General features: G+C 44.5%; 2 protein-coding genes across 28 annotated transcripts in view; both read left to right on the top strand.

Moving 5' to 3' along the window:
* LOC128347480 (zinc finger protein 883-like) overlaps positions 1 to 14,196 on the top strand; it is a 20,087-nt gene extending 5,891 nt beyond the window's left edge. For 4 of the 16 annotated variants that reach the window (XM_053302236.1, XM_053302234.1, XM_053302233.1 and 1 more), the window contains exons 3-4: positions 4,044 to 4,168; positions 6,524 to 8,698. In XM_053302236.1, coding sequence (XP_053158211.1) covers positions 4,054 to 4,168; positions 6,524 to 8,457 — 2,049 coding nt within the window. In that variant the 5' untranslated portion in view covers positions 4,044 to 4,053 and the 3' untranslated portion in view covers positions 8,458 to 8,698. The other 12 variants (XR_008317573.1, XR_008317574.1, XM_053302239.1 and 9 more) reach the window with 12 other exon arrangements.
* LOC128347501 (zinc finger protein OZF-like) lies at positions 12,381 to 25,033 on the top strand. 12 transcript variants are annotated; one of them, XM_053302351.1, is made up of 4 exons: positions 12,381 to 12,747; positions 14,129 to 14,249; positions 18,363 to 18,487; positions 22,520 to 25,033. In XM_053302351.1, exons 3-4 carry the CDS (start codon positions 18,373 to 18,375, stop codon positions 24,175 to 24,177), a joined length of 1,773 nt encoding a protein of 590 aa, XP_053158326.1. In that variant the 5' UTR covers positions 12,381 to 12,747; positions 14,129 to 14,249; positions 18,363 to 18,372; the 3' UTR covers positions 24,178 to 25,033. The 12 variants fall into 12 exon arrangements, with proteins under 12 accessions (XP_053158326.1, XP_053158327.1, XP_053158325.1 ...); XM_053302352.1 differs by having other exon boundaries at positions 12,381 to 12,809; XM_053302350.1 differs by having other exon boundaries at positions 12,381 to 13,006.

The following is a 25,033-nucleotide window of genomic DNA, read 5'->3' as shown; positions in this document are numbered from 1 at the left end:
CTGTGTGCTGCTGGTGCCGGCTGGTTTTAGGTTACAAGTGAAAGAAATGACAAATAAATATGTTTAAACAGCGCTTGTGCAGGAGAACTTCCCATCAGTTTCCCCCCAAAATAAATATTTTAAAGAAAACATGCATTCTCATAGCTTTAAGGAAAGTGTTTTAAATTCACTGGATTTCCTCATTTCCTGAGCAAAGCCACCTCTGCCTGCTCCTATGCATCTTAATAACTGAAAGTCAGCAAATGAAGCTGATTTCTGCAGAAGCGTAAAGATGAGCAATGTGTGTAGAAAAAAGGTGCACAAGTAAAGTGACTGTGATTACAGGGTATAGTTTTTTAGCAGCTGAAATAGGCACAGGAACAACAGCTAGTAATAAAGTTGGCAATCCAATTAAAGTGTGCCCTCTAGTAGACTCCTGGCAACCACAGAGCACTGTGGTTGTCTTTGGTAGAATACAGGAGGGGTTTACCATTGCCATCTCCCACACAGTATGAGATGATGCCTTTCAGCATCTTCCTGTATCGCTGCTGCCCAATATAGTCTGGGAAACATACCAGTAGGGATTTGAACCAGCAACCTCTTGCACCCTAGCTAGGCAAGTTACTTCCCGGCTGTGCCATTAGGTGGTTCAGGCACTCCTATGGAATGTGGTAAATTCCTAGAGGGGAAGCCCTGTTTCCAGCTATGTTAGCTTGCGACACACAACACTTCTTTATCAGCATTCATAAAGATGCACTACTTTTCAGCAGTTTTCATAATAGGCAATTTAGTCCCTCTTTGAGATTCAGTACACACTAGGCAAGTCTGCTGATGCTGTGAGTTTAATATCGAATGGGGAAAGAAGCAAAGGTGATGGGTTGCTCTGCTGTCCGAGCAATGTGATAAACAGCAAGTAATCCAGATGGGTTGTTGAGGTTGGTGTATGTCCCCTTCTCCTAAGAGTGTTTGTTGTTACTGAGGCCAAGTGCTCAAAATGAGAGGGGATGCTTGGTAGGATTTTTGTTTAAAATGTATTTATTCACTTTCTATACCACCCTTCCAAAAATGGCTCAGGGCAGGTTTACACAGGGAAATAATAAATAAATAAGATGGCTCCCTGTCCCCAAAGGGCTCACAATCTAAAAAGAAACATAAGATGGAGCTACTGTGCTGAGGCTGGATAGGGCCAGTTACTTTCCCCCTACTCAATAAAGAGAATCACCACGTTAAAAAGTGCCTCTTTGCCAAGTTAGCAGGGGTTATTTCATATATTTATTTTTTCATTCAATTTTTATACACTCACTGTGTCTCCATGAGGTTTTCCAAAAAATTAAAAACTACTCTTAAAGACTTAACGTGATTAAAAGTGTTAAAACAATCCAATTGATAGCAATGGATTATTTTCAGCCAGGAAGTAAAGGCTTAACTTACTTTTTGGAGGTAACATAAGCTGGGGTGTGTGTTGCCTGGCAAGCAACCTTGGACATGCTAATCAATTCTTGCATTCCAGCAGGCTGACTTCCTCTATCCCAGCACATCTAGCTTAGCTGTCTCATCCAGCACGATTAGGTTTCACTACATTTTTCTGTCTGGATTTTTCAGAACCAGCTCTGCTAACATCACCCACCATCTTATAGGAAGCTGCCTTATCCCAGATCAGACCATTTAGCTCACTGTTGTGGTGTAGTGGTTAGAGTGCTGGACTAGGGCCGGGGAGACCCGAGTTCAAATCCCCATTCAGCCATGAAACTAGCTGGGTGACTCTGGGCCAGTCACTTCTCTCTCAGCCTAGCCTACTTCACAGGGTTGATGTGAGGAGAAACCTAAGTATATAGTACACCGCTCTGGGCTCCTTGGAGGAAGAGCGGGATATAAATGTAAAAATATAAATAATAAATAAAATAAATAGAGCCTGGTCTTGAGGAGGGCCTCTAATGTGAAGAGAGAGAGAACAAGGGCAGCCCTGATGTGTACTGCTTGTAGAAGGGTTTTTTGGGGTTTGTTTTTTTGCATGACGCTGTTTCCCATACATGGCAGAGTCCAACTGGGAACCAGAAATGCCTTTCACCATAATAAGTTCAGATCAGGTGTATATAGTAAATCTGGGCAGCAATAATCAGATTGTCTCTCTTTCCTTTTCCTTTTCTCTCTCTAATGTTTCTTTGCCTTCTTCCTTGTAGCTTTAGGCCTCACCAGGCAATAGCATGAGTGATTCTTGCCTCTGGGGACCCTTGATGGAGGTACATGGGGAGCAGGGGGGTCCCAAGTCCTCTCTCCAGCCCTCTTGTAGCCTTGTCTTTCCTGCAGCAGCCACAGAAGAACGATGCGTCAAAAGCAGCATGGCCACTGCAATGCTCCCTATCAATCAATCCCCCCCTCTATAGGATGAGGAGCCTGGAAGTGGCTGGAGCCATTTTGCAGGGCGCTGTTGGCAGGGCTACAGATGTGCTTGGTGGTCTCCCAGATGTCACCCATTGGAGGCAGCCAGCAGAAAGCAAAGCCCGAGCTTCTTCCTCGCACCTGAAGGGCTGCCTCACTCCTCTCCCCCAGCCCCTTCTCATGAGGTGCAGTGCCTGTGGTACCACTGCCACCCTATGTGGGAAGGCAAAGGTTCCAAAACACAGGGGAGGAAGCATTCCCGTTTCACGGCAAAGGCACTCTGTTCATGTCCTGGGAGAGCGTTGCACTCGGGTCCTTTTCAAGAAACCTGCTTTCTTCTATAAGAATTCTGCCCATTTTCTGAGGCACACAGCCTGGCGGGGGGGGGGGATAGCTCTCTGAGCATGTGCAGAATCCCTTTCTAAAGTCACAAGTGCCAGGAGCTGGGACTGCCCGAAGAGTTAATTGGCTGTGCTGTGGGAAGAGGGGCTTCTGGCTGGTGGGCTGTAAAGCTTCACAGGGGGAGGGCCTGGACTCTAGAGTTTTCTAGAAGACAGCTGCATTCGTGATCAGTGTCCTTTGTACCATTTACTAAAACACTGTTTTTAAAATGTGAGTATGATTTGATAATATGCGATGTCATTAAGCTGAGTGTTCATTAGCCTAATACATGCAAACCTTTCATGAAGTTTTTAGTCTGTAAATACTGTTATCTGACCTTCATTTATATTTTCAGCTTGTGAGTGAAAGTGTGTGTGTGTGTATAACACTTTCTTTACACCATGCATGAGTTATCTTCCAATTGGCAGTGTAATCCTGCCTTGTGTGATTTCTTTAACTTTCCATATAAATGAAACACAACCATAACAACAATTAAATTATAACTGCACTTTTAAAATGTCTTTCTTAATACAAACAACAGAATTAGGAAAATAAAATAAAAAGGGTTACGGAGACTTGCTCAGACTCATGTGTCCAAACGGAGGTTTTTCCTTTTGGTGTTGTTGTTGCCTTGTTTGGAGTTCTTTCTTTGCTGTGGCATTAAAATATACATAGGAACATAGGAAACTGCCACCTACTGAGTCAGACCATTGGTGTATCTAGCTCAGTATTGTCTTCACAGACTGGCAGTGGCTTCTCCAAGGTTGCAGGCAGGAATCTCTCTCAGCCCTATCTTGGAGAAGCCAGGGAGGGAACTTGGAACCTTCTGCTCTCCCCAGAGCGGCTTCATCCCCTGAGGGGAATATCTTGCAGTGCTCACACATCAAGTCTCCCATTCATATGCAACCAGGGCAGACCCTGCTTAGCTATGGGGACAAGTCATGCTTGCTACCACAAGACCAGCTCTCATCTCCTCACAATCTGCTTCTGCCTCCCCTTCTTGAAAGCCTGAAAGTAATAAATATAGGCTTCACAAATAACCAGCCCACAGGAGCAATCTATGCAGGAACGTTCTTCACCAGGCCTCTGTATCCTCTGAGGAGGGCTGCACCTTTTCCACCATATTTGGTAGTCCCTATTCAACATGCGGGCCCAGGCCCCTACTGGACAAGCCTGTATCATCACCTGATGTTTTGACCCTTAAAGAGCAGGGTACAGAAATGTGCACAGAAATGCATACATGTATAGGAGAGGGAGAGGGAAGATATGATTTGTGAGGAGAATATACGATTTCCTTTTTTCAGGAGGTAATGAATGACCTTTGAGGAGCTGGTGGTGCATTTCACTGAGGGGGAATTGCTGTATCCAGACCCAAGAGCTCTGCACGAGGAAGTGACGGTAGAGAGTTTCGGCAACATGGCCTCCCTGGGTAAGTTTCTCTTTGCTCTGAGATGCTGGAAGGTATCAGTTGCTGCTGGGGTTGTTTTCCATTGTAAAGATCTCCCCTGCAGCAAATGGATGGCCAGGCCACATGCCCTGGAAGTACCTGCTTTGCCTCCAGATGTCAGACCAGAACTTACATGTGCTGACTCCCATTTTGGGAAATGTGAAGCTTGCAGTCGGTCATTCGTAACTGAGAATGTTTGCAGGAGCTCATCTTTCCCCTTCCTTTTGCCTGATTTGCTCTCTTCCCCCATGAATCAGTGAGATGTCTAAGGCCAGGCTCTGCTGAGGAAAGCTGTTTTAATATCCTACCTGCCCTCCCTCTCCCCAATGGAATTGTGAATAGCCAGCCATACCTGCAGGGGTGTGGTCACAGCTCCTAGGAAGCTGCCTCATACTGAGTCAGACCATCGTTCATCTATAGTTCAAGGGAGAGGAGAGCTGGTCTTGTGGTAGCGAGCATGACTTGTCCCCATAGCTAAGCAGGGTCTGCCTTGGTTGCATATGAATGGGAGACTTGATGTGTGAGCACTGCAAAAGATTCCCCTCAGGGGATGAAGCCGCTCTGGGAAGAGCAGAAGGTTTCAAGTTCCCTCCCTGGCAGCATCTCCAAGATAGGGCTGAGAGAGACTCCTGCCTGCAACCTTGGAGAAGCCATTGCCAGTCTGTGAAGACAATATTGAGCTAGATGGACCAATGGTCTGACTCAGTATATGGCAGCTTCCTTTGTTCCTATGTTCCTATCTACCTCAGTACTGCTTACACTGACTGGCTGTGATTCTCCAAGGTTTCAGGCAGGAGTCTCTCCCAACCCTATCTGGAGATGCTGCCAGGGATTGAACCTGGAAACTTCTGCATGCCAAGCAGATGCTCTGAAGAAGTCTTCGAATCCAGGCAGAATGACCAGAGTAACTCCTGGGCATGTAGCTGATGCCATCTTGTCATCATTTTAGCATAAGAGGTGTGGGTTTTCTGGAAGGTTTTCTCATACAAATTCTTCCTCATTTGTATAAAATTTGCATTTACGTAAGAACAGCCCTGCTGGATCAGGCCCAAGGCCCATCTAGTCCAGCATCCTGTTTGACACAGTGGCCAACCAGATGCCTCTGAGAAGCGCACAGGCAAGAGGTGAGGGCATGCCCTCTCTCTTGCTGTTGCTCCCCTGCAACCGGTATTTTGGAAACATCTGAGGCTGGCCTGTAGCCATCAGACTAGACCTGCCCTCCATGAATTTGTCTAGGCCCCGTTTAAAGCCATCCTAGCTAGTGGCCATTACCACATTCTGTGGCAGATAATTCCATAGGTTAATTATGCACTGTGTGAAAAGGTACTTCCTTTTGTCTGCCCAAAATGTCCTGACAAGTGGTTTTTCCTGATACCCTAAACAGATTATTATCTGATCTGGCAGGTTATTTGGACTACCATATTTTTCTGATTCTAAAATGCCTGCATGCATAATATGCACCTACAAGAGGGGCATGAGGGAACTACCTCTGGTTTTTATAGGAACTGAAATGCTGCCACTCCTACCTAATTTAAGATGGTGAAAAGGGGAGGTTTTCCACCGGGGCATCTAGGAACCTAACTCCCCTTCTCCCTAATTCCCCCTGCCCCCGGGGGCGGGCGGAGGAGCATGTAATAAACAGAACAAGACGGTTATTATTTAGAGAAAAAACCCCTCACCGTTATTAGTTTCCCATGCTATTTCAAATGTGTTTCCAGCAGCTGGAATATTTTATTTGCAAGGCATGGGGGGACCACTAAATACACTTAATGTGGTTTAAATAGTAACCTCCAGACTGGATTACTGCAATGTGTTCTATGAGAGCCAGCATGGTGTAGTGGTTAGAGTGCTGGACCTCAATCTCCCTTGAACCTCCCCAGCTGAACTTCATTGCCTGTCATATACAGCCCTAACTGCCTTTTTCTCTCTGGAGCCCCTTTAGCCTCTTTTGGCAACCACTGTTAGCACCTACTAGCCACACTTCCTGCATATAAGTAGTCTTGGAACAAGAAGTAGTAGCAGTAGTAATGGGAGGCAGGCAGAAGATTGGGCACAGAGGAGAAGAGAGACTGTGGGTTAGAGTGGGCAGGAGGGGTGGGAATTGTGGCAGCATGTGGGGTCTTGATCTACACCTGGTCTAAGGGAATCAACAGAGAAGCATTTATTTTGTATTTCTCCAGGCTGATAGTACACAGGGCCACCAAATCTTTATCCAACTAAAGAACAAGTCAGAAACCATGTAGTAATGAACCAAACAACTGCATTAGTGTGAGTTCACTCCACAAATCAATGAATTGACCACTGTTATCTATCTCTCTATCTATTCATTCATTCCAGCAGGTGATAGAAAGGACCATGAGGACAATATGAGACCGTTTGGGCTATTTTTGGAAGCGACCAATGATGAAGCAGCAGAAAAGTCCTCTGGGAAACAAAATGGATCAACGAGGCGGGAGATAAACCAAAGGGACTTCCATGAAATTCCAGGCCAGCACGCATATTACAAAGGTGGTGGAAGAAATAAGTCCCGTGTTTCTACAGAGACCAGCCATAAACCAAGCTTTAAAATAAATCACCGAATTCACACAGCAGAGAAAACAGACAGATGCTTGACATATGGAAAGGGCATCATTCAAAACACACAGTCCCCCTTGCATCAAAGAGCTCAGAGAGCAGAGAATGCTGGGAGTCAGGGTGGATCAAAGGCACAGGATGTTAACCAAACAAAGAATAAGAGGAACACATCTGATGCTTGTCAGGATGGGAACTTGCATGTCATTCCCACTGAAGAAGAAAAAACAGATGGAAAGAGGAGGAGTAAGTGCCAAATATGTGGAAATACCTTCAGTCATAAATCAAGCCTTAAGAGACATCAAAATATCCACACAAGAGAGAGACCATACAAATGCGAAGATTGTGGTGACAGCTTTAATCAAGAAGCAGACCTTGTTAGACATCAAACTGTTCACACTGGAAAGAACCCATATAAGTGCTTGGAATGTGGAAAGAGCTTCAGCCGTACTGGAAAACTAATTGTACATCAAAGAACCCACACAGGAGAGAAACCATATGAATGCTTGGAATGTGGCAAGAGCTTCCATGTGAAATCATCTCTTACTAAGCATCAGAAAATTCACACAGGAGAGAAACCATATGAATGCTTGGAATGTGGAAAGAGCTTCCGAACAAGTGAAAAACGTACTGTGCATCAAAGAACTCACACTGGAGAAAAACCATATATATGCTTGGAATGTGGAAAGAGCTACCATGAGAAATCAGCTCTTATTAAGCATCAGAGAATTCATGCAGGAGAGAAACCATATCAATGCTTGGAATGTGGAAAGAGCTTCAGAACAAGTGAAAAACGTACTGTGCATCAAAGAACTCACACTGGAGAAAAACCATATATATGCTTGGAGTGCGGGAAAAGTTTTTGTGTGAGTTCAGGCCTTAAGTCACATACAAAGATCCACACAGGGGAAAAATCATATAAATGCTTGGAATGTGGAAAGAGCTTCAGTCACAGCACAAGCCTCACTTCACACCAAAAAATCCACACAGGCGAAAAATCATATAACTGCCTGGAATGTGGAAAGACATTCAGTCACAGCTCAAGCCTCACTTCACACCAAAAAATCCACACAGGCGAAAAATCATATAACTGCCTGGAATGTGGAAAGACTTTCAGTCACAGCTCAAGCCTCACTTCACACCAAAGAATCCACACAGGGGAGAAGCCATATAAATGCTTGGAATGTGGAAAGAGATTTAGTCAGGGTTCACATCTGATTTCACATAAAAGGATACACACAGGTGATAAACCATATAAGTGTTTGGAGTGTGGAAAAAGCTTCACCCAGAGCTCACATCTTAAGGAGCATAAGAAAAAGCATACTGGGGAGAAACCGTATAAATGCTCAGATTGTGGAAAGTGTTTCCGTTTGAGCACATGTCTTACTTTACATCTAAGAACTCACACTGGAGAGAAACCATATAAATGCTTTGAGTGTGGCAAGAGTTTCAGTCAGAGCTCAGCCCTTTCTACACATGAAAGACTCCACACAGGGATGAAACCATATAAATGCTTTGAGTGTGGCAAGAGCTTTAATTGTAGCTCAGACCTTGTGACACATCACGGTATCCACACAGGAGAGAAACGATATAAATGCTTGGAGTGTGGGAAAAGCTTCAGTCACAATAGGAGCCTGATTTCACACCGGAGTGAAACCATAGAAATGCTTGTAGTGTGGAAAATGCTTACACTATGGTAAAAACTTTCACGATGCATCCGACTTTCCTAGACATTAATGAATCTACAGAGATAGAGTGAAACTGTATAGAAACCAATCACTGCTTTCTAGGGGAAAAAACAAGTTATTGCTGAATTCACAAGGTGAACACTAAAGTCATATCTCTATTTGTTGCAGTCCCTGCATGATAAGCTTGGTCTCATTTATTCTGCTGCTGTATACGTTGTTCTAATAATAACTCCATAAAGGTGGTTAAAAAATGTTCCAGTGCCAATGCACAGATGGATTTGTGGTTTAGCATGTATATATTTAAATCAAATCAAATCTTTATTGTTACAGTCATTACCAGCAAACTATATATTTAATCCTCCTAGATGTACCCGTCACTAATCCCATGTGTGGCAGCTCTCGTGAGAGTTTGCGAGCAGCTGCGGATAGGATAGTGACGGGGATGGGGAGAAAATAGGGATACTGGCTGGCAGCCACAGGAGGAAGCGGCGGCGGGCCAGACCGGCAGGAGGCTGTGGCAGGCCAGGCCGGCCGCCGGGAATAGCAGGAGGTATCATGGCGGTCCAGCCGGGGGAAGGAGGCGGGCGGGCGGGTGGGAGGAAGTGCCAGCCAGAAACCGCAGGGGGGGGGGGAGAAGCGGACCAGCAGGCTGGCCAGAAAGCCGAGTGGGCTTGCGGCGGGGGGAGAAAAAGGCAGCGGTGGTGGATAGGCTGCCACTAGTTATTAACAAAATTGACTTATTCGGCCCAGCTAGTTATTAATAAAATTGACCTATTCTGGACAAGCTTAGGAAAATACAGATACAGACAAATTTTGCTAATAATTTGATTTCACATATTGATCCTTGGAATATAGAGTTCAGTGCAGTATTTACCCACATGCTTTTCTTCATTTTTGAAAAACTGAGCCAAGCTCTTAGTCCAATTAGCTCAGTATTCTCTACACTGACTGGCAGCAGTCTTTTATGTCTTCTCTTCTCTTCTCTTCTGGCTGTAACTTGAGCTGAGTGTCAATGCAGAGCCCCCTCAGCCCACGTTAAGGCTGGGCAAAAGCAGAGGGAGAGGAAGGCAGCCAAGGTGGAGCGATGGGGTGGCGGGGAGAGAGAGTCAGCTGTGTCTGGTTCCACCGCTGCCAGCCTCAGTTTCACTGGTGGGCACGCCACCCACCCAGGGCTGCTGCACCAACCCAGCTAGGCACACAGCACACTGCTCATCTGGCACAGAGTGAGGGGCCTTGGCACAGATTAAATCCACCTAGGGAAGCCTCTGTTCCTCAGAAACTGCCTTACAGTGAGTTGGGGCACTGGTCCATGAGCTACGACCCTTCAGAAGGTAGATTGGGTCACTGTCGGCCATTCTGTGATAAGAATGCTGCATGCCATTTTATAGGGGGCTGCCCTTGAAAGGTATTTGGAAGCTACAGCTGATGCAAAATGTGGCGGCTAGCTAGGCTCTTCTTTCTCTCAGAGTGAACTGCCCTTCTATGGGACATCCCTTCAGATAACTGAAGACAGTTGTCATATCTCCCTTTAGTATTATCATCTTATTTGGAATTAATCACCCATCAGTTTTCTCAGCCATAACATGTACAGCCTCTGAAAAATCTGGGTCCTTCAACTGTTAAAAGACTGGCTGATTCATGGAGGGTTAGCAGTGTTTCTGATGGAGCCCATGCATTATAGACCTTTCAAAGGTAAAGATGTAGGGGTCCAATTTATTGGAAAATGGTTTTTCTTTTTATCTAGTACTAAAATGATAGGTTCCAAGAGAATGTCTATTCACATTTGCTGTTTTCTTTATTGTAGAGCGTGCAACCTTATGCATTCCTATGTTGTAGAATGGCAGAAAAATTCAGATCAACGGCTTTTCTTTCCTCTCTGTTTAATGTTTCCATTTTTCTGTGGAAAACAAAGAATAAAAAGGGAATCCTTTGTTTCACATACATGTAGACAAGTATTCTGGGATAGGTTTTCGCAGGATGCTGTGTGTGAATCGGAGCAGGGGAATATGGCATTTAGTGGGTATATATTACATTCCCAACTGTGTGTCTGCATGTGCGCCCTCATATCAAGCTGCCTTCTGTTCACACAGACCCTTGGTCCATTGAGTTCAGCACTGTCTACAAAAGATACAGGACCTGGAATCACCCGGCTTGACTCAGACCCATAACCTCCCAGCTCCATTTTTGATAATTTATACTTTCCATGCTCTCTGAAGGACTGGAAAGGTTGTGCCGTTGAATTAGTGTCAACTCCTGGCAACCACAAAGCCCTGTGGTTTCCTTGGGAGAATACAGGAGGGGTTTACCATTACCTCTTCCTGCGCAATATGAGATTATGCCTTTCAGCATCTTCCTATCACTGCTGCCTGATAGAGGAGTTTCCCATATTCTGGGAAACACACCAGTGGGGATTTGAACCAACAGCCTCCTGCTCTCTAGGCAGGTTACTTCCCTGCTGCGCCATTATGCTCTCTAAAGCAAACCAAAATTCTCTTCTATGTTTTGAAGCCATTAGTCACCAGGACATCGTTGTTACAGCTGGCACGTTTGGTCCACAGTACTTGCTTTATTTTAACATTCTTCTCTCTTTTGCAATCACTTGTTACAGCAGCCTACCACTGCATTGAATTGGAGTGGTAGGGGTTACTGTGCATTAATATCTCATCCCCAGGAGCGTAACTATAATAGGGCAAGGGGAGACAGTTGTCTGGGGGCCTACCGCCTTGGGGGGCCCACCAGAGGCAAGTCACAGGACTGACTCCCCCAGCTGCACACCCACCCTGGCTTCCTTCAGTTGTATTCATCTTCTGAAATTGGTGTGAGTGTTAAGACCTGGAGCTACCAGAACATCATGTCTTTCTCTAGTACCATTGAATGACTTGCACCGTCCACAATTTACAAAACCTTTTAATAAACTGCAGAGCCAACGTGTACTGAACTGAATCTTCCAGAAGTCTAGTCGTGCGATATGGGTCATCTTCAAGGATTAGGTGAAGGATCAGACTAATATTTGCAAACAGGAATATGGCCTCAAAGAATAATAGGAATTGTAGTCTGGAATGTGGAAGGAGCTTCAGCAGAACTGGAAAACTTACTGTGCATCAAATAAACTACACAGGAGAGAAACCATATGAATGTTTGGACTGCAAAAAGATTCAGTGAGAAGTTAAATCTTACTAAGCATCAAAGAACTCACACTGGAGAGAAACCATATATTTGATTGGAGTGCAGAAAGAACTTTAGTGTGAATACAGGCCTTAAAATGCATACAAGGATCCACTTGGGGGAGAAAACCATATAAATGTTTCGAGTGTGGAAAGTGCTTCAGACTGCACCAGAGCCACACACTTCTCTAAAGCGTGCACAACACAGAGATACCATACAATGCTCATACAATCATAAAGGTTTGGTAATGCATCACACTTTTCTAGACATCAGTGAATCAACACACAGAGAGAAACTGTAAAAAATGATTACATGTTTAATCATTTAAAAATGATGGAAATCATTTTTCAAAATGATTCTTCATTAGGAAAAACTAATGAGTGCTCAGACCATAACTTAAGAGAATGTCCATAACCGCTTGGTGCCACTTCCATAAAACCAGCGCTCCTCCCAGCTCCCCTGCACCCGATACCTGCACACACACACAGCATCCGTGTATGCATGGACTCAAATCAGCTTTATTGATCAGAACTTGCTTTAGGATACATATATACAGAGAATCAGGTTACAAACATCAGAAGGTGGCATGGAGCTAAAGATCACATATCTATAGATTTTTAAAGGTTCAACCACAAAAAGTATGGGGCGGGGGAGATAACTCTCACGCCTTCATTCAGGTAATTGGCGGAGTAATTTCTTCCATCCATGGCCAGGATTTGCATCACTTCCGGGAGGGGAGTCTCCCCCTTTTGGTGAGGGCAAAACTATTCACATGATGTAACATAAACTTTACAGATATACGACAGTATTGTTCCTTTTGAGAGTGCTGTTCTCAGGACCTCTGGAAAGCTAGAGCCAGCATGGGGGAATTCTGAATCCCTCCAATTGTTATCCCAAAAGGGGTACCAGACCATGCATGGTATCCAAGGATTCTCCTGGCTCTCTTTGTAACACAGGTGTTCCCATTGTGATTGGAGTTACGGTCGCCAGGTTATAAGCCATGGACCGAGGCCCCTTGCTGCAAATCTTCATTGTTTTCAGTGGGGCCACACCTGAAAATTCTCGAGGTTTTTTAACCCAAATCCAGGGGACCCTGGACTATCTCTGTGTCATCATCATCTCTGGCTCCCAGTGGAGGTGGGGTGGCAACAAACCGCGAGTCTATAGCAGCTCCAGGAATGAAGAAAACCCCTCACTTAGTAATTGAACCTGACAAATCTAGCCCATGGGAACTTAAGGCTTTGCTGTGTCCAAAGTTTGTGTAGGCCTCGATTCACTTGGAACTCTGGAACCCCGGGTCTGAAACACTCGGGGTTTGAAGTGGCCATCTCCTGGAACCCTTCCCTGATGAGGGAGCTCCCCCAGATGCCCTCCCTGGACTCCTCCCTCAAAATAGGTGTTTGCAGCAGGTCTTTGGCTGCTGGGACAGTGCCCCAGCGTGGTTCCTAGAACGTGCTCCATCACCCCCAGCGAAAACAGCCTGGGGAGAAAGGGAGTTGTACTCCAACAACATCTGGGAACCTAAGGCTGAGAACCACTGGAACTTATTCTTTCTCAAATAATAAATGGCTTCTAACCAGGAATTCCTTGCCAGATGAAGCCTTGACTTTTAGTTGGCATCCATTTTGCTTCATCCTCCTCCTTAGCTGCCATATACTGTGTTCCTATGTTCCAAGTCTAACATACCTCAAAGGGCTCTTGTGGGGATAAGCTATGGTTGCCATATTCTGGTTTTACAGATCTGGGTGCCTAACTTGCATATTATGTAAATTGGCTTGAAAATAATTTTTGAGCAGAATAGTGCACATTTTGCTCCATAACTCCACTTCTGCAAGGGCTAGAGATTAGCTTTTTTCTTTCTTTCTTTCTTTTTTAATGAAAGCTGAAATCCTGGAGAATCTGGGTGGGCTAAGCAATCTGGGTGAGATGCGTAAAATCCGGGTGAAACCTGGAATTTCGGCGGGGGGGGGGGCATGGCAACTCTATGATAAGCATAATGTACACTGCTCTGGGCTCCTTGGAGGAAGAGTGGAATATAAATGTTTAAATAAATGAAAACCTGTAAGAGCTGTTTGAGAGTGGAACAGTCTGCCTTGTCACTGCAGATCTCCTAACAGAGGCTGCATGAGCATCTGTTAGGAATCTTCTGGCAGTTTCCTGTGCTGAGCAAAGGGTTGCACTAGAAATCCTCAGGTTTGTAGCCAGGCCTGGCCATACTGTGCCAGGCTGAGTCCAAAAATTCTGTGGCCATGACTCTGATCAATCTCTGGGCTGTCCTCCACCCAGGCCCAAAGAGATGCAACCAGGTGACATATTACCTGTGTGATTTTTCTTGGCCACTGATCATTGCCTAAGGCAAATTGTGATCTCTTGCATCCTGAGGATAGCTGAATTCCTCCATTTTCCTATTGAGGTTATTGTCTTCCAAGGAGAGGTCAGATGATCTCCCTGTATTGTCTGACTGATCTCCTGATTGTGTCTGATATAGCTGGACAATTGTTGAACCATTCACTCCTAGGTTTAAAAGATTGTATTCGTTCTGCTCTGGTCTCTGTGGAGGACAGAGCTCTTTTTCCTGACTGCTGTGACTGAGGGGGAAATCCATCTGCAAGGAAGATTGCTGATTTCCATTCTGGAATGTAAGTAGAAATTAATCTTCATGTGTCGTACATTTTCTTTTTATTGGAAAACCTCTTCCTTGATGATCCTGCATGTATTATGTTTGTGTTACGTTCTGTGTGCTGCTGGTGCCGGCTGGTTTTAGGTTACAAGTGAAAGAAATGACAAATAAATATGTTTAAACAGCGCTTGTGCAGGAGAACTTCCCATCAGTTTCCCCCCAAAATAAATATTTTAAAGAAAACATGCATTCTCATAGCTTTAAGGAAAGTGTTTTAAATTCACTGGATTTCCTCATTTCCTGAGCAAAGCCACCTCTGCCTGCTCCTATGCATCTTAATAACTGAAAGTCAGCAAATGAAGCTGATTTCTGCAGAAGCGTAAAGATGAGCAATGTGTGTAGAAAAAAGGTGCACAAGTAAAGTGACTGTGATTACAGGGTATAGTTTTTTAGCAGCTGAAATAGGCACAGGAACAACAGCTAGTAATAAAGTTGGCAATCCAATTAAAGTGTGCCCTCTAGTAGACTCCTGGCAACCACAGAGCACTGTGGTTGTCTTTGGTAGAATACAGGAGGGGTTTACCATTGCCATCTCCCACACAGTATGAGATGATGCCTTTCAGCATCTTCCTGTATCGCTGCTGCCCAATATAGTCTGGGAAACATACCAGTAGGGATTTGAACCAGCAACCTCTTGCACCCTAGGCAAGTTACTTCCCGGCTGTGCCATTAGGTGGTTCAGGCACTCCTATGGAATGTGGTAAATTCCTAGAGGGGAAGCCCTGTTTCCACCTATGTTAGCTTGCGACACACAACACTTCTTTATCAGCATTCATAAAGATGCACTACTTTTCAGCAGTTTTCATAATAGGCAATTTAGTCCCTCTTTGAGATTCAGTACACACTAGGCAAGTCTGCTGATGCTGTGAGTTTAATATCGAATGGGGAAAGAAGCAAAGGTGATGGGTTGCTCTGCTGTCCGAGCAATGTGATAAACAGCAAGTAATCCAGATGGGTTGTTGAGGTTGGTGTATGACCCCTTCTCCTAAGAGTGTTTGTTGTTACTGAGGCCAAGTGCTCAAAATGAGAGGGGATGCTTGGTAGGATTTTTGTTTAAAATGTATTTATTCACTTTCTATACCACCCTTCCAAAAATGGCTCAGGGCAGGTTTACACAGGGAAATAATAAATAAATAAGATGGCTCCCTGTCCCCAAAGGGCTCACAATCTAAAAAGAAACATAAGATGGAGCTACTGTGCTGAGGCTGGATAGGGCCAGTTACTTTCCTCCTGCTCAATAAAGAGAATCACCACGTTAAAAAGTGCCTCTTTGCCAAGTTAGCAGGGGTTATTTCATATATTTATTTTTTCATTCAATTTTTATACACTCACTGTGTCTCCATGAGGTTTTCCAAAAAATTAAAAACTACTCTTAAAGACTTAACGTGATTAAAAGTGTTAAAACAATCCAATTGATAGCAATGGATTATTTTCAGCCAGGAAGTAAAGGCTTAACTTACTTTTTGGAGGTAACATAAGCTGGGGTGTGTGTTGCCTGGCAAGCAACCTTGGACATGCTAATCAATTCTTGCATTCCAGCAGGCTGACTTCCTCTATCCCAGCACATCTAGCTTAGCTGTCTCATCCAGCACGATTAGGTTTCACTACATTTTTCTGTCTGGATTTTTCAGAACCAGCTCTGCTAACATCACCCACCATCTTATAGGAAGCTGCCTTATCCCAGATCAGACCATTTAGCTCACTGTTGTGGTGTAGTGGTTAGAGTGCTGGACTAGGGCCGGGGAGACCCGAGTTCAAATCCCCATTCAGCCATGAAACTAGCTGGGTTACTCTGGGCCAGTCACTTCTCTCTCAGCCTAGCCTACTTCACAGGGTTGATGTGAGGAGAAACCTAAGTATATAGTACACCGCTCTGGGCTCCTTGGAGGAAGAGCGGGATATAAATGTAAAAATAAAAATAATAAATAAAATAAATAGAGCCTGGTCTTGAGGAGGGCCTCTAATGTGAAGAGAGAGAGAACAAGGGCAGCCCTGATGTGTACTGCTTGTAGAAGGGTTTTTTGGGGTTTGTTTTTTTGCATGACGCTGTTTCCCATACATGGCAGAGTCCAACTGGGAACCAGAAATGCCTTTCAACATAATAACTTCAGATCAGGTGTATATAGTAAATCTGGGCAGCAATAATCAGATTGTCTCTCTTTCCTTTTCCTTTTCTCTCTCTAATGTTTCTTTGCCTTCTTCCTTGTAGCTTTAGGCCTCACCAGGCAATAGCATGAGTGATTCTTGCCTCTGGGGACTCTTGATGGAGGTACATGGGGAGCAGGGGGGTCCCAAGTCCTCTCTCCAGCCCTCTTGTAGCCTTGTCTGCCCTGCAGCAGCCACAGAAGAACGATGCATCCCAAGCAGCACGGCCACTGCAATGCTCCCTATCAATCAGTCCCCCCCTCTATAGGATGAGGAGCCTGGAAGTGGCTGGAGCCATTTTGCAGGGCGCTGTTGGCAGGGCTACAGATGTGCTTGGTGGTCTCCCAGATGTCACCCATTGGAGGCAGCCAGCAGAAAGCAGAGCCCGAGCTTCTTCCTCGCACCTGAAGGGCTGCCTCACTCCTCTCCCCCAGCCCCTTCTCATGAGGTGCAGTGCCTGTGGTACCACTGCCACCCTATGTGGGAAGGCAAAGGTTCCAAAACACAGGGGAGGAAGCATTCCCGTTTCACGGCAAAGGCACTCTGTTCATGTCCTGGGAGAGCGTTGCACTCGGGTCCTTTTCAAGAAACCTGCTTTCTTCTATAAGAATTCTGCCCAAGCTCTGAGGCACACAGCCTGGGTGGGGGGGATAGCTCTCTGAGCATGTGCAGAATCCCTTTCTAAAGTCACAAGTGCCAGGAGCTGGGACTGCCCGAAGAGTTAATTGGCTGTGCTGTGGGAAGAGGGGCTTCTGGCTGGTGGGCTGTAAAGCTTCACAGGGGGAGGGCCTGGACTGTAGAGTTTTCTAGAAGACAGTCGCATTCGTGATCAGTGTCCTTTGCCATTTACTACACCAGTGTTTTAAATATGTGAGTATGATCTGATAATATGTGACATCATTAAGCTGAGTGTTCATTAGCCTAATACATGCAAACCTTTCATGAAGTTTTTAGTCTGTAAATACTGTTATCTGACCTTCATTTATATTTTCAGCTTGTGAGTGAAAGTGTGTGTGTGTGTATATAACACTTTCTTTACACCATGCATGAGTTATCTTTCAACTGGCAGTGTAATCCTGCCTTGTGTGATTTCTTTAACTTTCCATATAAATGAAACACAACCATAACAACAATTAAATTATAATTGCACTTTTAAAATGTCTTTCTTAATACAAACAACAGAATTAGCAAAATAAAATAAAAAGGGTTACGGAGACTTGCTCAGACTCATGTGTCCAAACGGAGGTTTTTCCTTTTGGTGTTGTTGTTGCCTTGTTTGGCGTTCTTTCTTTGCTGTGGCATTAAAATATACATAGGAACATAGGAAACTGCCACCTACTGAGTCAGACCATTGGTGTATCTAGCTCAGTATTGTCTTCACAGACTGGCAGTGGCTTCTCCAAGGTTGCAGGCAGGAATCTCTCTCAGCCCTATCTTGGAGAAGCCAGGAAGGGAACTTGGAACCTTCTGCTCTTCCCAGAGGGGCTTCATCCCCTGAGGGGAATATCTTGCAGTGCTCACACATCAAGTCTCCCATTCATATGCAACCAGGGCAGACCCTGCTTAGCTATGGGGACAAGTCATGCTTGCTACCACAAGACCAGCTCTCCTCTCCTCACAGTCTGCTTCTGTCTCCCCTTCTTGAAAGCCTGAAAGTAATAAATATAGGCTTCACAAATAACCAGCCCACAGGAGCAATCTATGCAGGAACGTTCTTCACCAGGCCTCTGTATCCTCTGAGGAGGGCTGCACCTTTTCCACCATATTTGGTAGTCCCAGGCCCCTACTGGACAAGCCTGTATCATCACCTGATGTTTTGACCCTTAAAGAGCAGGGTACAGAAATGTGCACAGAAATGCATACATGTATAGGAGAGGGAGAGGGAAGATATGATTTGTGAGGAGAATATACGATTTCCTTTTTTCAGGAGGTAATGAATGACCTTTGAGGAGCTGGTGGTGCATTTCACTGAGGGGGAATTGCTGTATCCAGACCCAAGAGCTCTGCACGAGGAAGTGACGGTAGAGAGTTTCGGCAACATGGCCTCCCTGGGTAAGTTTCTCTTTGCTCTGAGATGCTGGAAGGTATCAGTTGCTGCTGGGGTTGTTTTCCATTGTAAAGATCTCCCCTGCAGCAAATGGATGGCCAGGCCACATGCCCTGGAAGTACCTGCTTTGCCTCCAGATGTCAGACCAGAACTTACATGTGCTGACTCCCATTTTGGGAAATGTGAAGCTTGCAGTCGGTCATTCGTAACTGAGAATGTTTGCAAGAGCTCATCTTTCCCCTTCCTTTTGCCTGATTTGCTCTCTTCCCCCATGAATCAGTGAGATGTCTAAGGCCAGGCTCTGCTGAGGAAAGCTGTTTTAATATCCTACCTGCCCTCCCTCTCCCCATTGGCAATGTGAATAGCCAGCCATACCTGCAGGGGGTGTGGTCACAGCTCCTAGGAAGCTGCCTTATACTGAGTCAGACCATGGTTCATCTATAGTTCAAGGGAGAGGAGAGCTGGTCTTGTGGTAGCGAGCATGACTTGTCCCCATAGCTAAGCAGGGTCTGCCTTGGTTGCATATGAATGGGAGACTTGATGTGTGAGCACTGTGAGATATTCCCCACAGGGGATGAAGCCGCTCTGGGAAGAGCAGAAGGTTTCAAGTTCCCTCCCTGGCAGCATCTCCAAGATAGGGCTGAGAGAGATTCCTGCCTGCAACCTTGGAGAAGCCACTGCCAGTCTGTGAAGACAATACTGAGCTAGATAGACCAATGGTCTGACTCAGTATATGGCAGCTTCCTATGTTCCTATGTTCCTATCTACCTCAGTACTGCTTACACTGACTGGCTGTGATTCTCCAAGGTTTCAGGCAGGAGTCTCTCCCGACCCTACCTGGAGATGCTGCCAGGGATTGAACCTGGAACCTTCTGCATGCCAAGCAGATGCTCTGCCCCTGAGCGATGGGCTTCATGCCCTCCCGGCCTGATGGCACCACTGACACACTGGCTTGTGCCTGTTGCACTGCAGGTCTGATCTGGATACACACATGATAGCTTTGTGTTGAAACAAGAAATGAAATAAACAAGGAGAACTCAGAGTGAGGTAGATTCTTTTGCTTTCACCTGATGTCAGCTTAGGAAGTCTTAGAATCCAGGCAGAATCACCAGAGTAACTCCTGGGCATGTGGCTGATGCCATCTTGTCATTATATTAGCATCAGAGGTGTGGGTTTTCTGGGAGGTTTTCTCATACAAATTCTTCCTCATTTGTATAAAATTTGCATTTACGTAAGAACAGCCTTGCTGCATCAGGCCCAAGGCCCATCTAGTCCAGCATCCTGTTTGACACAGTGGCCCAACAGATGCCTCTGAGAAGCGCACAGGCAAGAGGTGAGGACATGCCCTCTCTCTTGCTGTTGCTCCCCTGCAACCAGTATTTTGGAAACATCTGAGGCTGGCCTGTAGCCATCAGACTAGACCTGTCCTCCATGAATTTGTCTAGGCCCCGTTTAAAGCCATCCTAGCTAGTGGCCATTACCACATTCTGTGGCAGATAATTCCATAGGTTAATTATGCACTGTGTGAAAAGGTACTTCCTTTTGTCTGCCCAAAATGTCCTGACAAGTGGTTTTTCCTGATACCCTAAACAGATTATTATCTGATCTGGCAGGTTATTTGGACTACCATATTTTTCTGATTCTAAAATGCCTGCATGCATAATACGCACCTACAAGAGGGACATGAGGGAACTACCTCTGGTTTTTATAGGAAATGAAATGCTGCCACTCCTACCTAATTTGAGATGGTGAAAAGGGGAGGTTTTCCACCGGGGCATCTAGGAACCTAACTCCCCTTCTCCCTAATTCCCCCTGCCCCCGGGGGCGGGCGGAGGAGCATGTAATAAACAGAACAAGACGGTTATTATTTAGAGAAAAAACCCCTCACCGTTATTAGTTTCCCATGCTATTTCAAATGTGTTTCCAGCAGCTGGAATATTTTATTTGCAAGGCATGGGGGGATCACTAAAGACACTTAATGTGATTTAAATAGTAACCACCAGACTGGATTACTGCAATGTGTTCTATGTGGGGCTGCCTTTGTATGTAGTCTGGAAACTACAGTTGGTCCAGAATGCCACAGCCAGGTTGGTCTCTGGGTCATCTCGGAAAGACCAGATTACACCTCTATTGAAAGAGCGACACTGGCTGCTGATAAAGCTTCTGGGCAAAATACAAGGTGCTAGTAATTACCTATAAAGCCCTAAACAATTTAGGCTCGGTATTTAAGAGAACATCTTCTTTGTTATGAGCCCCACTACGGCCCATTGAGATAATCAGAGGTCTGTCTGCAGTTGCCACCAGCTCGTCTGGTGGCTAGGGGCGTAACTATAATAGGGCAAGGGGAGACAGTTGTCTGGGGGCCCACTGCTTTGGGGGCCCCCCCAGAGGCAAGTCACGTGACTGACCCCCCCATCTGCACACCCGCCCAGGCTTCCTGCAGTTGTATTCATCTTCTGAAATTGGTGTGAGTGTTAAGGCCTGGAGCTACCAGAACAGCATGTCTTTCTCTAGTACCATTAAGTGACTTGCATCGTCCACAATTTACAAAACCTTTTAAAAAATAATTTAGGATGATGTTCTGTTGTGGCACATAAGATGGATGTGTGTGTGTGTGTGTGTGTATGTGTGTGTAAATTTTACTATGCTTTTTGTTACCACTATTCAGCCTCATTTAAGACTTCTTTACTTCATGAGCTGAGCTTCAGTGGGGGGTGGGCCCATTTTAAAATCTTGTCTCTGGGCTCACTCCAACTTTGCTATGCCCCTGGGACAAGCTTTCTCTGCTGTTGCCCCAAAACTTTGGAATGCGCTCCCTGTTGAAATAAGAGCCTCCCCATCTCTGTCAACATTTTAAAAGTCTTTAAAGATGCATCTGTTCACCCAGGCTTTTAATTAAATACTGTTTTAATAGTTTTAACATCATTTTAAAATTTTAAATTGTTGTAATGTTAGAAGTTTTCCTGTTGTCATTTGTTTTGTTTTATTGTAAACTGCCCAGAGATGTAAGTTTTGGGTAGTATAAAATATATTAAAATAAAATAAAATAAAATAAAATGTTATACTGGAAAAATAAAACACTTTAAGTGGAAAGGAATTAATTTTCATTAGGCTTGTGCATCAGAATCTCTGACAGAAATGCACATCTCACTGGCGCCATGCAGAGGCGGGTCCTACTGGCAATACTTACCGTGTTTCCCCGAAAATAAGACAGTGTCTTATATTAATTTTAGCCCCCAAAAATGCATTAGGGCAATTAGTGGTACATCAGAAATTACTGCTAGGTCTTACTTTCGGGGTAGGTCTTACTTTCGGGGAAACAGGGTACTATTCCAAGGTGGGGGGGGCCTTCCATCAGAATCAGAGGCTACGCATGGGATGCTGGGAAGCTGCAATATTGCTGGGAGGGTGAGAATGGGACTATAGTCTACCTGGCTACAAGTTGTGCCTTTTGCTGCTGCAGATGCCTGGTTTTTTGTTTGGCTGAACCCCCTTCAGCCTCCTTGGCACAGACCCTAGGAGGCTGCTCTGATGTCAGCTTCTTTCTCCCTCCGCAGTCTTGCCTCACAGTCTCTTCTGCTAGCCTTCTCCTCTGTCTCAATCTCCCTTGAACCTTCCCAGCTGAACTTCACTGCCTGTCATACACAGCCTTAACTGCCTTTTTCTCTCCAGAGCCCCTTTAGCCCATTTTGGCAACCACTGTTAGCACCTTTTAGCCACACCTCCTGCATTTAAGTAGTCATAGTAGAAGGAGTATTACTAGTAGTAATGGGAGGCGGGCAGAAGATGGGGCAGGTAGGGGAGGAGAGACTGTGGGTTAGAGTGGGCAGCGGGGGTGGGAATTGTGGCAGTATTTTGCATTTCTCCAGGCAGAGAGTACATAGGGCTACCAAATCTTTATCCATCTCTAAAGAACAAGTCAGAAACCATGTAGTAATTAACCAAACAACTGCATGATTTGTTCACTCCACAAATCAGTGATTTGACCACTGTTATCTATCTATCTGTCTATCTATCTATCCATCTATTCATTCCAGCAGGTGATAGAAAGGACCATGAGGACAATATGAGACTGTGTGGGCTATTTTTGGAAGCGACCAATGATGAAGCAGCAGAAAAGGCCTCTGGGAAACAAAATGGATCAAAGAGGCGGGAGATAAACCAAAGGGACTTCCATGAAATTCCAGCCCAGCATGCATATTACAAAGGTGGTAGAAGAAATAAGTCCCGTGTTTCTACAGAGACCAGCCGTAAACCAAGCTTTAAAATAAATCACAGGATTCACACAGCAGAGAAAACAGACAGATGCTTGGCATATGGAAAGGGCGTCATTCAAAACACACAGTCCCCTTTGCATCAAAGAGCCCAGAGAGCAGAGAATGCTGGGAGTCAGGGTGGATCAAAGGCACAGGATGTTAACCAAACAAAGAATAAGAGGAACACATCTGATGCTTGTCAGGGTGGGAACTTGCATGACATTCCAACTGAGGAAGAAAAAACAGATGAAAAGAGGAGGAGTAAGTGCCAAATATGTGGAAATACCTTCAGTCGTAAATCAAGCCTTAAGAGACATCAAAATATCCACACAAGAGAGAGACAATACAAATGTGGAGATTGTGGTGGCAGCTTTCGTCAAAAAGCAGAACTTGTTAGACATCAATCAGTTGACACAGGAGAGAACCTATATAAGTGCTTGCAAGGTGGAAAGAGCTTCAGCAGTATTGGAAATCTTACTGTGCATCAAAGAACCCACACAGGAGAGAAACGATATGAATGCTTGGAATGTGGAAAGAGCTTCAGAACAAGTAAAAAACGTACTGTGCATCAAAGAACACACACTGGAGAAAAACCATATATATGCTTGGAGTGTGGAAAAGGCTTTTGTGTGAGTGCAGGGCTTAAGTCACATACAAAGATCCACACAGGGGAAAAATCATATAAATGCTTGGAATGTGGAAAGAGCTTCAGTCACAGCTCAGGCCTCACTACACACCAAAGAATCCACACAGGCGAAAAATCATATAACTGCCTGGAATGTGGAAAGAGCTTCAGTCTGCGCCAAAGCCTCACTTTACATCAAAGAATCCATACAGGGGAGAAGCCATATCAATGCTTGGAATGTGGAAAGATCTTCCGTTACAGCTCAAGTCTCACATCACACCAAAGAATTCACACAGGGGAAAAACCCTATGAATGTAAGGAGTGTGGAAAGAGCTTCAGTCAGGGTTCACATCTGGTTTCACATAAAAGGATACACACAGGTGATAAACCATATAAATGTTTGGAGTGTGGAAAAGGCTTCACCCAGAGCTCACACCTTAAGGAGCATAAGAGAATGCATACTGGGGAGAAACCGTATAAATGCTCAGAGTGTGGAAAGTGTTTCCGTTTGAGCATATGTCTTACTTTACATCTAAGAACTCACACCAGAGAGAAACCATATAAATGCTTTGAGTGTGGCAAGAGCTTCAGTCAGAGCTCAGCCCTTTCTACACATGAAAAACTCCATACAGGGAAGAAGCCATACAAATGCTTTGAGTGTGGCAAGAGCTTTTATTGTAGCTCAGACCTTACTTCACATCACAGAATCCACACAGGAGAGAAACCATATAAATGCTTTGAGTGTGGGATGAGCTTCAGTCACAGCACAAGCCTAACTTCACACCAAAAGATTCACTCAGGAGAGAAACCATAGAAATTCCTGGAGCGTGGCAAGAGCTTCTGGTGAGCTATACACATCTCTCATCAAAGAATGCACAACACAGAGACACTATGCTCACCTAATGGTAAAAGCTTTCACAATGTATCAAACCTTCCTAGGTATCAGTGAAAGAGTCTACTGCACATTTTATTCTTTACTGTGACCTCTACAGGGATGCCCGTTTAGATTTTATTTCACCTTTGTTGAAGTCTTTTCCTGGCCGCTCAGATGACTTTTATCTTGATTTATTATTGTCTAAATTTGATATTGTGAGTAGTAATTGTGAGTACTAATTCTATATTGCATGCAAGTTGTGTATTGCCATTTTATGATGTCTCTTTTCTTTTTTGTTCTGGTCCTTTATCGAAATAAAAGCTGATTGATTGGTATCAGTGAATCTACAGAGAGAGTGTGAAACTGTATTAATGATATGTTAGGAAGAAAACAGTTATTGCTGAATTCACAAGGTGAACACTAAGGTCATATCTCTATTTGTTGCAATCCCTGCATGATAAGCTTGGTCTCATTTATTCTGCTGCTGTATATGTTGTTCTATTAATAACTCCATAAAGGTGGCTAAAAAATGTTCCAGTGCCAGCACTGGTTGATTAGTATAGATGGATTTGTGGTTTAGCATTATTAATAAAATTGACTTATTATGGATTATGGACGAGCTAAGGAGAATATAAATGCAGACAAATTTAATTGTGTTTTAATAGTTTTAACGTTTTAAATTTTATTTTTTGAAATATGTTAATCTTTTTATTGGTTGTTTTTATTGTCTTGTAAACCACCCAGAGAACTTGCATTTTGGGTGGTATAAAAATATGCTAAATAAATTAAAAAAATA

The sequence above is a fragment of the Hemicordylus capensis genome, chromosome 2, assembly GCF_027244095.1.
Source record: "Hemicordylus capensis ecotype Gifberg chromosome 2, rHemCap1.1.pri, whole genome shotgun sequence".
NCBI lineage: Eukaryota > Metazoa > Chordata > Lepidosauria > Squamata > Cordylidae > Hemicordylus > Hemicordylus capensis.
Note: the sequence above shows the minus strand (reverse complement) of the source record. Positions and strands in the feature narration are given on the sequence as shown.

Coding starts and splice junctions, on each gene's coding strand:
- LOC128347501 (XM_053302351.1), top strand. CDS start 18,373: ATGACCTTTGAGGAGCTGGTGGTGCATTTCACTGAGGGGGAATTGCTG. Junction 18,488..22,519: donor CGGCAACATGGCCTCCCTGG/GTAAGTTTCTCT, acceptor TATTCATTCCAG/CAGGTGATAGAAAGGACCAT.